Raw genomic sequence first — 12,239 nt, 5'->3', positions numbered from 1 at the left:
TTAAAGCAGCTAAATGGAAAGTTTACATTAGCTGTTTGAAGGTACTGTTACTGGTCAAGTGTACCTATAGACATGCTACGAAATCCATTTTAACTGCCTTTTATGCACTTTCTGGAAATTATCAATTTCTCTTCCAACAAGATATAGTGCACCACCACACTACTACCGAGACGTGAGAGATTGATAACTTCCCCCATAGGCAGAAGTCCAAGGGACAATGGATAGGACGAAGAGGTGCAGTTGGGTTCCCCCCCCCACACACACACACACGTTCTCCTGATTTAACACCCTTGGACTTCTGCCTATTGGGGACTCTACAGGATGTAGTGTATCGTAGAAAACCAGCTACACTGCTGGCCCTTCGGAAAGAAATTGAAACTGCATGCGCAGCAATCCCACTGGACACTTTGGCCAACGTTGCCCAAGCAGTAGTTCGCCGTAAAAATGTGTCTGGATGCTAATGGTAACCACTTTGAGCACCTCGTGTAATTGTGGAAGTCAAAGGTAACTTGTATTCATCGCTTGATGTCTATATAAATTTAGTGTTAAAATTTTTATACAAGTTTTTCTTTTGATGAAGTGTATATATATATATTTTTTTTTTGATGGACTCTGTATATAAAGGTTGTCCAATCGTTGTTTATATCATTATACAAGTGACCCATAAGTCACGAAGGGATTTAAACATTTAATAACTATTTTATTTATTAATTATCTTCGTCCTAATTTCTCACGAATTTTCTCCTTTAGCTGTTGGATTTTCTGAGGTTTGTTCACGTACACATTTTCCATCTGGAGTACGTGATCGCCAATTAATTGCAGATCTTCGCGAAATTCTCGCTCGCTAAAAATGTGCCGTAGGAGTTTTCCATTGTGGCTGTAGTGGTGTGGGAAGTAAAAAAATCTCCAAAATAAAATAAAAAAAAAAAAAAAATCTCCAAGTTCTGTATTTCATCACAACAAAAAAAAGAATAAAAATAACTAATAAATAAATGTTATTAAATGTTTAAACTCCTTCGTGACTTATAGGCTACCCTGTATATTACTGATTTAAAATTATTATAAAATGAATATTATTTAAATATTTGTTTATGTTTAAATTATTATATCACAGAAATTGTAAGAATGCCTCTGTAACATCTGGAAATATCTAGGTTCAAATCTGATCAATTATGAATCTCTTTATGAAGGCTTTTTAAATGAAAATGAGTTAACTGCACAAAGCCAGTAGGATTTTGTTTTTCTCCTACAAACTCGAGTTTTTCCTTCCGCGAAAGAGACGAAACTGTAGGAAAACTTATAAGAAAGAATCAGTTTATTGGATGAAATGGAGCTGGCTATGGTGGTCCTGGAAATCCACGATAGTGCAAGATAATAATTTATTAATTATATAGTATACTTCTTAGCGAGTTAATTTAAGACTTAAGAATAAATGGCTCAGAAATGTAGGTAGATCCAGCGGATCTACCTACCTGTGGAAGAAAAACCAGACTTCTCCTTCCACAGCCAAATCAACACCTAACCATTTAATTTAATGCAACGAAAGCTCACTGAAAATATTGTATTATTTTGTTAGGAATACGTTTTAGCGTGTAGACCTGTTTAGTCTTCTGGTTACATGAAATTGGAAGTTACTGGTATTCACCGGCCAATATAAGGTCTTGAAACTAGTCCTTTGCGCATGCTTGTCCTGGAGAGTTGGGAGAAAATAGTCGAATTAGGCTACGAATTATGCGATTTAATGCAGAGCATGATCTTATCCTCTAAAGCAGGATTTTCTACTAAATTTAACCATTTCAATTCTTTCTCACTACACTCACTCTTATCTAACGATTCTTCATCTTTCAAGTCTAATAAAAAAAAAAGCTGTATCATCATATCCCCCTGATCCATCCAACCTAGGACAGGTTGAGTCCTCGGTTGGATGGATTAGCTGTAAACCCTCCCCACACCGAGGAGGGTTTACAGCTAATTACTACAGCCGGGTGGCCACTCCTTGCCTCATCCCCTAAGGGCAATATTTCTGACTGTAATCCGTGTATGTCTGTTCACGTGAGTTAGTTGGTCTCATACGGAGGTATGGTTTTTTCCGGGTGAAAAAAACCATACCTCCGTATGAGACCAACTAACTCACCTTTAGTCGAAAGAGACCAGCTAAAACGGGAATCGAACCCAGGTCTTTCCGACCAAAGGGCTTCGTCTATACCGACTGAGCTATGGAGGCTCGTTTATACATCTAGGTTGCTTAAATTCCAGTGGTGATTTTTTTAATCAACACGGGAATAAAAATAAAATTTTGAAAATAAACAAAAATTTATTTTTAAAATTTATTTATTTCGAACAAAAATTGCCGAACATGTATTCTTAGTAGGAGCATGTATTCTGTGATTTTAAGTAGAGCTTTAATTTTGTTTCGAAAAGAGAGATACTATTAGGTAATGATGTAGGCAGAAGAACTGAAAAGAATTGAAAATAAAGCCATGGAATGAGAACAAATTTCTATGGGGCATCTTCTTGTCATTTTGTGAATATATTTGTAACCATCGTTAATGACAAATACTTTTTTAATATGAAACATCGGATTTATTCCCCCCCCCCCCCTAACGACTGCTTCTCGGTGTCTTTACCCTGAAAATGGAGGCTTGTTGAGGAGAAATTTGGCCCGAGTCCAGCTTACTGAAATATAGTACAGACATCGACCTTTCATTAACCTCTCCTTTTTTTTTAACAGTGGGATCCATTGCACTATTCGCAATGTTTTGCAAATAAACATTGCGAAACAGATCTAGTAAATCGCAGTTCATTCGATTTACTTTTAAAAACCTTGCGAGATCTTTTGTGAATACACTCCAAGGGGATTAATGTTGCTCTAATGAGATATACAACAGTCAGCATGTCGACCACTCTTAGTACAAGAAAAGTGATGAAAATAACGCCAACTGTTTCTCTTGCATGTTTTCACGAAGGAATTCTGCTTACAACATGGATCAATATCATATTAAGTTATTGTCCTAAGTTCTGGAGATTGCCTACGCCAGCTGACTGACTTACCAGTGAAGTCGTTTTCATTACTACAGTTGCTGTTTTGGTTAGTTCATCTTGATGAATATCTCACGTATTCACCAAACGCGCCAATACCCAGTGTTTTCTTATCTTAATTCAGCTTTCCGTCAGCTTTCTCTAATCTCTTATTAGGGAATATATTATCGGGTTTTATTAGTATACAAATAAGAATATCAGTTAAGTATATAACATCTTCGAGAAGTTTTGCGTATCTTTCAGAAAATCAAATCTGAATTCTTGAACATAATTCTCGTTTTTCTTCGTCCATTAATCTTCTTCTTCTTCTTCATATTAAATGGTTATTTTACATAGTACGAAACAGACAATAAAAAGGTTGATTTTTTTTAATGCTTGAGTTTGTCTTTGAATATCGCCAAAAAATACATTTTATTTTTTTTCAGGGAAATCACGAAATAAAAGGACCTCGAAGACATCAAGATGCAATATTTCAAACAAACCTACAGTTGCACTGTACGAACATTTATTAATTTATGGTTGCTTATTTTTGTTTCATTAAATTAAACACTATTTTCATCGTAAGCCCAAAGGTGCGATTATTATTGACCATCCCTCGACTTCCAAAAGTTAGACTTGGCTAAAATGGCCTAACTTACTCCCTTCGAGGAATAAAAGGCGTCAGCGGATTTATTATTATTATTATTATCATTATTATTATTACATGGAATCCTCCATGTAATAATAATAATAATAATAAGTGTTTATCTCAAAGCACATAACATTTTGTCACATTAAACTTGCAACCATTATCTTTTGTCCATAATGCAAGTAATTAAGCCATCCTTCTCTACACCATTATTAAAAGCTCTCAGTTTTGCTTTAACTACAAACTGGACATTTTTTCTCAAATCGTTCCCTATATTATTAATGTACAAATTGGATAGCAACGGACCAATCATGTGCCTTATCCAGGATTGTACTCTACTATATACTAATGTTTAATTTCTGTCCATCAAACCTCTTATCCATCTCGCCATCTTCATGTCCAGCTCCATTTCTTCTAGTTACGTAACAGCAGTTAGGTGTAGTATCCTATTACGCGCTTTTCTAGATTTCAGAAGTATCATCGTTTTTATCCAATTCAACAGTCACTTTAAAATAAAATTTAAAAAAAAGAAAGAAAGAAAAAAGAAATATAATAAATAAATACCCATGTCATTTGCGAGATTAGATGACATGGATAGCAAGTGATCTTCTGATCACTTGCTATCCATGAAAAGATCAGAAGCAATATCAGCAGTGGCGGCCCGTACATAAGCACTGCGACACTGCAGTACCCCCCAAGGTAAATGAAAAAAATAAATTTTGTTTGTGTTTATAAATAATAACAATGCTTATAACATTATATAAATGCAGTACAACATGTTAAAGGTTACAGCTTATGTTTTGACAGTGACTGAATAGTTAATAATTGGAATTGTTCGATTAACGCTTTAGATTACGAAACAAATGCACTGCGATCTAACGCCGATATTCGTTTGCGCTTGTTATTGCTATTGATACGAAACTTTTATTATTGGTGTTTGTTCGTGGTGAGGATGAAATATTTTTAATAAAGAAATTTTTTAATATGTAAATTTATTTATTAATAAATTCGTTACTGATTAGGAAAAAAAAGTTTTTTTTCTTCTTAATATGCAGCACCCCCCACTAAAAATTTTCACCGGCCGCCACTGAATATCAGATCACTTTTGCATTCTGTCGTAACACACTGCCTGATATCCCATCCAATACCATGGCAGTATTCACATCGAAATTTTGTAAATATTTTAAGCACTTTCAGTTCACCTATCTCTATGCTTACATAAGTTCCTATCGCATCTGTCACTGCAATATCTCCATCTGGACGATACTCCCGTCATAAAGTAATCACTTAGTAATTCATTCATTCCTTTGGCGAGGAAAAGGAACATAATCCTTGTTCCTTTTACTCGCCACATAACGAAAAAAATTGGGATGTCTTTTGGATGAAGGGACTGAAGGAAATCCCACTTATCAGATTTTGCTTTCTCTACCACGATGGCTATCTTTTTTTTTTTTAAATGTTTTGTACAGCCCATCAGCTTGCTGATTTGATTTATCCCCCTCACCTTAGAAAGGCAGACAGCCTGTACTGTATGTAGAGTATAGTATTGAAAATACAATACCTCTAACATTCTATCCTTACATTATAATTCACCAATCAAGTCACTAATGCCAATATTTTTTTGGTCAAGCCGAACTAATTGATGCCAAAACCTCTCACCATTATTCCTAATGATTCTGACATTGGTACATGAATTGCAATATCACTTGAGCACACAGACATCCCCGCATCTTATAAAACAACTGTCCTATTTCAATTCGAGACCTAATTTTTGTATCATTGAAATAACTAGAGAGGCAGCAGTTTAAGTTGTCTGTAAATAATACAAAAATTAGTATTCATTTACTCTTTCCTTTATTAAAAGATTCTCTAAATGCCAAGTGCCAAATCCATTTAAATACAAACCATCACTGTCATTTTCTCTCTCTCTCTCTCTCTCTCTCTCTCTCTCTCTTTCTCTCTCTCATCAAACTCGTTCCAAATCTTCACAAATTGAATATTCATTTTTTTACAGTACTTCTTACACAATCTCGACATCGCACCGTTTACAATCATTGCCATTCTACTTAGGTCACAGCTGTCATAACTTGTTAGCACATTCATGATATTCCCCCCTCCCCTCACTTTTTGCATTCAATTCTGCATTCAGCTTTTATATCCTTCCTCGCAGAGAACTATTAGCTACCTAAATTATTTGTTCCTACTTCATATATGAAATAAATGGTAAAAGTAACAGCAATCCCTGTTTGCAGTTTTATGCTTTATTGTTTGCGCGAATCGCTAATTTTTTAAAAAAAATAAATATTTTCTTCATGTTTCTCATTTACCATATCTTGTTCTTCCTTTGCGAATTGATAATTTTTCTCGCACTATACTCGTGTGTGTGTGTATATATATATATATATATATATATATATATATATATACATATATATTAATAATAATAACCGGTTAAAGTGAATAATTCCTAGAGAAGTCTGGTACATGTGATAAAAACATGTTTATAGGTTTTATATATAGGTTTTCATTCTCAATAGAAATTATAACAGCTTAGGTTAGGTTGGGTTAGTTTATAATAAAAAAAAGTAAAGAAAGTACTTCTTTTGCACTCAATGAAATCAGAAATCATTATAAACTAACCTAACCTAAACTACAGTAACCTGGATGTCGCATGTCGAACCAGAGTGTAGTCGTAGTTTGTCGTGGGCAGATTAATGGTGGTGAAATATAAACGTTGTTGTGGGCCGAGCTTAATGATTGCAAACGGATAAATGGGGATAACAAATAAAAATTGTTGTGGGCAGATGAATGGGGATAATAGATAAAAGTCGTTGTTGTACCTCTTTTCTTCAATGGAGAAAAGCACTGATCAGTTCCTCTCTGATTTATCTATTATCCCAATTCATCTGCTCAAAACAACTTTTATTTGTTATCCCCATTTATCTGCCCGCAATTATTAAGCTCGACCTACAACAATGTTTATCTTTTTTATCCCCATTAATCTACCCACGGCCAACTACGACTACACTCTGGTTCGACATGCGACATCTAGGTTGGTTTAGGTTAGGTTAGTTTACAATGATTTCTGATTTCACTGAGTGCAAAAGACGTACTTTCCTTACTTTTTTCATTATAAATTAACCTAATCTAACCAATAAAGGTTAGGTTAGGTTAGTTTATAATGATTTCCACCCGAAAATGGTTAGGTTAAGTTAGTTTATAATGATTTCTGATTTCATTGAGTGCAAAAGAAGTATTTTCCTTACTTTTTTCATTATAAATTAACCTAACCTAAGCTGTTATAATTTCTATTGAGAATTATTTATTTATTTATTCGTATGGAGTTTCCAACCTTTTTCTCCTCCATCCCTATTGGGGGGGGGGAGTTGAGCCCCCTCATGGGGGTTAAGTATTTATGGCTGTAGATCCAGGTATGTTCACTGGGCCGGTTTGCCTGCTTGCGGAATGAAAAAGTTAGCCACCCAAGACCGGTTAACTTGACTATGGCCGAAGAAGATCCTCAAATTCCTCACGCCTTCGACGGGAATCGAACCTGGTATACACTCTTTCCCAGTCATATGGTTGCGAAGCGCATAGCCACTAACTAACCGCGCGGATCTATTGAGAATGAAAAACCTAGATATAAAACAAATAAACATGTTTTTATTCTGCCCAAAATAAGGAATATCACAATCACACAATATTTTATGTACACCAGGGTATTTGAGTTGATGATGACAAGGTTTTGGGTGGCTTATTAAGAAACGGATCTTTGGAAGTGGAGTGAACAAGGTTCTGATTTTGTATTTTCTTACAACTTTTGCTAATTTATGTGAAACTGTAGTTATGTAAGGAATAGATATATTGCCTTTGAATCTATTTGTTTCTTCTGAGTGATGTCTAGGAGGATTAAGAAGGTTCTCTTCTGGATAACCCAAATGAACTTCTTACAGAAATAAACCATCTCAAAACTTCGACGGGAATTGAACCTGGTGTACACTCTTTCCCAGTCATCCCAGTCATTTTCCCAGAAGAATCGTTGAAAGATTGCTTCTTAATCCTCCTAGAGATCACTCAGAAGTAACAAAGATTCAAAGGCAATATATCTATTCCTTACATAAGTACAATTTCACATAAATTAGCAAAAGTTCTAAGAAAATACAATATCAGAACCTTGTTCACTCCACTTCTAAAGATCCGTTTCTTAATAAGCCACCCAAGACTTTGTCATCATCATCTTAAATACCCTGGTGTATATAAAATATTGTATGATTGTAATATTCCTTATTTTGGGCAGACAGACAAATCTGTCGAATTGCGTATGGAAGAACACATGAGGGACATTACTTACAAGAGACAGCGAGCGAGTGCATTATCAAGTCATATCCTTTTCTCGGCTAATCCTAATGATGAAAACCAAAGTCACAAAGTCTGCTGGGAAAAATCTACTAACATCTTCCGTTGCAATGATGAACTAAAGAGAAAAATCGTGGAATCTAGAGAAATCATCTTCAGTCCTGTTCATCTAAATAATAACTTGAGCTACAACCTTACAGATTGTCATTCAACTGTAATCATGTACTGGCGTTCACGAGATGCTACTAGCACGCACTTTCCCAACAATACAACTAACGAAAGAACAGCGTTAAATACAACCACAACGATTTAATGTCAATTATGTATAGAGACTCTCTATGTTGTTCATAGTTTATTTAAGCTTCAGTGTTTTAGTGTTTCTTCTTTTTTCTTTCTTTTATAATGTCACCTGATGAAGACTGTTACAAGCCGAAACTAGTCGTGTTTTTCTATATTAAAACCTTTTTACTTAAATCTCGGTTCTAGTCATTATATATATATATATATATATATATGTGTGTGTGTACTGAGGTTGATTTACTCGGTTGTTACACATATTTTTTAAAAGAATTGAATGACATAAACCGAGAGTAAAGGAAAAAGGTTTAAGCTAATTTAAGAATAATTTAAGATTTAAATTTAAATTTAATAAGTTAAATTTAAGATTAATTTAAGAATAATATATAATAAAAATAATTTAAGCTACAACCTCCCAGACTGTCATTCTGCTGTGATCAAATACTGGCGCTCACGAGATGCTGTACGCACGCACTCACTCAATAATGTGGTCAACAGAAGAACAGCTTTGAATACGTTACTTTGAATACGTATACAACGTTTTCACGTTAAATATGTGTAGTGACTTTCCTGCGCTGTTCACAGTTTTCATCTTCAATGTTTAATGTTTTTTCTTTTCTTATATGAAAACAACTGAAGAAGGCTGTAAAAAGGCGAAACTAGTCATGTGATACCATTAAACCTTTTCCCTTTACTCTCGGTTTATGTCATTCAATTCTTTTCATATATATATATATATATAATTTTGCATAATTTTGCAGCATAATTTTGCAGCCGTAATTTGAACAATGAAAATTTGTATAACGGACAAACATTCACTGTTATATATTATTATATATAAATGTTTGTTTGTTCGCTAGAAATGTATATAATATTTTGTTATATAATATATAATTTATAATTACATAATGATTACTATATTATTATTATTATGTAATATATAATTAAATAATTATATTATGTATACAAAAATAATTTCATAAAATATAATTATATATTTAATGAAAATTTTATAATGAGGTATATAATATTTTGCATTTTGTTACATAATTTATAATTATATAATGATAACGATTAATTATTATTATTATTATTATTATTATTATTATTATTATTATTATTATTATTATTATTATTATTATTATTATTGCAACAACTCTTTACATCCCTAGGCCCTTCAACAACTCATACGATTATTTTGTGAGATCACATCTGATACCTATGCTACTCAACAACCCACAAGGAAATTTAAAACACATAGACAACTACAGAATATTAAAACACGAACTCTGATAACTATACTAATACAGTTAATATAGCATTAATACTTATTTATATACACATCACAAATCACCAGCATCCAACGCCTACATTCCATCCATAAACAGTCCCAAAGAACATAAATAGTTAAGGCTAATCCCATTCTCTTCATAAAAGCTAACCCTAGCTTCGAAGTAGGTGGGGGGATTAATCCCCCTCATTCAACTAATCCTCATAATCATAGACTGCAAATTATTGTAATGTATAAGTCAGTACGGTGTATAATAATAAATGATGATACTGACATGCAAAAGAACTACGTGTATTTATATTCAAAGAAAAAATATTAAAAAGAAATAAGGTACTCTAAACTGCGAAAGAGTATTATATAGAGAAAAATATCTATTGTTATTGTATATGTATAGTATAAAAATGCCAAAAAAACCTGCAATAATCATCAATGTTGATATTATAATAATACATGTTGTAAAAAATTATTATTATTATTTAAAAAATATAATGTACGTGCAAGTATCTGTTAAGCACAACTGTGTTCATGTAAAGTTTGGGAAAAAAAATGTTTCGGACTCTGTAATAATAATAATAATATATTTTGCAGTTTTGGAATATTCAGTATTTTAGAACCCTATCGGATCAGTTTATCAAATACTGATTAATTCAAGTTTATGTTAATGTTCTTTAATCAGTGATAATTCAAATAACTAACTGATTTTGAATATTAACGTGATCACGATTCAATTTCAAATTGTTCACAAACAAGCAAATGAATAATCTCGTTGATATAGCAAAGTTAGCAATTTTTTTAGTTATATTAACAGTTACAATTATGAAAAGTACATATTTTTCTAAGCTAAATTTTATGTTATAATCGTTTGCAAATAATATCATTGCAAAGTAGAGTGCATTACTGTTTCTGATACTGAATGATTATTATTATTAATGATAATAAAAATAAAATAATTTTCTTTTACTATCATAGTGATAATAACCACATGAAAGCGTTTTTAACATTTTCCCCACAAATGCCAAATATGATATGCATGAGCTGTTATCGGTATCAGCTGTTTTCTTTAACTTGATTCATTGACTATTTCCGGTGTGTTTCAGTGATTGTGTGTAAAAGGTTCAAAGTTCAAAACGACATTTTATGAGAATTTCAGGATTTACTAATTAACTGGGGATAAAAATAAATAAATAAATAAAAATTTCCTATCGCTTCAGCACTTCAGATATCTAGAAGTTTTATTTTTGCTTCGGTAATAAAAATTTTCAGAATTAATAATTGATTTAGTCCACTTTGATTTTTAGGTTTTTCAGTGGCATAACGTGCGTCAAAAATATTGGTATCTTTCTTTCTTTTTTTCTTTTTTTTACTCTAAGTTTATTTCGTATTGTTTTTTTTTGTAATTACTTGATTTATTACTTGATTTATTGACAATAAAATGGTACGGAAATAAGTTCAACATGAGACAACTTCGCTTTCTGTGAAAAGAATAAATCATTTAGAAGGCAAATACCCTCAGTCACCTCATAAACAAAACCTTTGGACACGGTCCAAGCTATGATGCTAAGCCTAAATTTAAACGCTAGGTACTTACCCCTAGAGACACACAGCTTTCGGCACCTTCAGGAAACTTGAGATTACATTTATCATTCGAATTTTCTTTGAATGGTCGAATTCTACACACAACTTTGATTTTGCTCTCGGCTCCTTTAGCTGCCATTTTGTTGCTTTTTTCAAGGCTGTTGTAATTGGAACAATGCAATGTCGCTGTTGGCTCCGTACTGCCGAAAACAAACTGAATAGTCAGCTAAGAGAGAGAGAGTATGCGTATCTTATCGCCCTCTTCACCATATCAGATACAGTTTTGAATATGTGTACTTAAGTTTCGCTTTTATTGTTCTTGGTGAACACAAACTTCAGTGGAATATCGAAGTGACAGATAATGAAAACGATATAAAAAGAACTCTAATCTGAATCTGAACGATTTCGCTAAGGCTAGAAATTGTCTGTCAATTCAAGTGGCTTGTCTACTACATACATACAATACACTAAGATTTTAAATAGAAAGTTTTTTTGGCTCCAGTTATGCACAAGCAACCCACATATGCTCGCGTTGTATGGCGAACTTCGATATGTATTAAATCAAGCTGCTGTTGGCCGCTACTAGCAAATAAGTTTGATTTTAACAGCTGTTGCACAGAGTATAAACTGTTAGCAAACTTCCTGTTCCTAAACATTTATAGGTCGTCGTTTTGAAATTTGTTCCGACTCCGGCAGAGTGCCAGAGAACGATGCACGAGTAGTAGTAGAAGCTATTCGTAGCAAGACGCCAATGGATTATTTAGTCCCCACTTCATGAGAAAGGGAGACATCGTTATGGTGAATATTTCTGTATTTTCAATATTCCGTATTTACACAAAAGGAATGAGAACTATACCGTGAAAATCTTTCTAATGCTACATGCATCTGTGATATTAGCACATGCTCTTTGATTAGAAAGTAGAGGTACAAATACAGTGACAGCTCGTGGCTTGAAATCGTGGGGGTGCTGCAACTTTCGAAATATACATACACACTGTAAGTACAGTGTATGCGTGTTTGGATAAAATATCAAAATGATGGTAAAAATTAAAA

General features: G+C 33.2%; 1 protein-coding gene across 3 annotated transcripts in view; it reads right to left on the bottom strand.

Annotated features, from left to right (window-relative positions):
* LOC150099977 (kinesin heavy chain-like) overlaps positions 1 to 11,889 on the bottom strand; it is a 306,528-nt gene extending 294,639 nt beyond the window's left edge. For all 3 annotated transcript variants that reach the window (XM_090402371.1, XM_090402373.1, XM_090402372.1), the window contains exon 1: positions 11,200 to 11,889. In XM_090402371.1, coding sequence (XP_090258497.1) covers positions 11,200 to 11,325 — 126 coding nt within the window. In that variant the 5' untranslated portion in view covers positions 11,326 to 11,889. The remainder of the gene's footprint in view (positions 1 to 11,199) is intronic.
* Positions 11,890 to 12,239: the final 350 nt, after the last annotated feature.

Source organism: Typopeltis vanoorti, chromosome 13 (genome assembly GCF_054136105.1).
Source record: "Typopeltis vanoorti isolate ZY-2024b chromosome 13, IOZ_Tvanoo_1.0, whole genome shotgun sequence".
NCBI lineage: Eukaryota > Metazoa > Arthropoda > Arachnida > Uropygi > Thelyphonidae > Typopeltis > Typopeltis vanoorti.
Note: the sequence above shows the minus strand (reverse complement) of the source record. Positions and strands in the feature narration are given on the sequence as shown.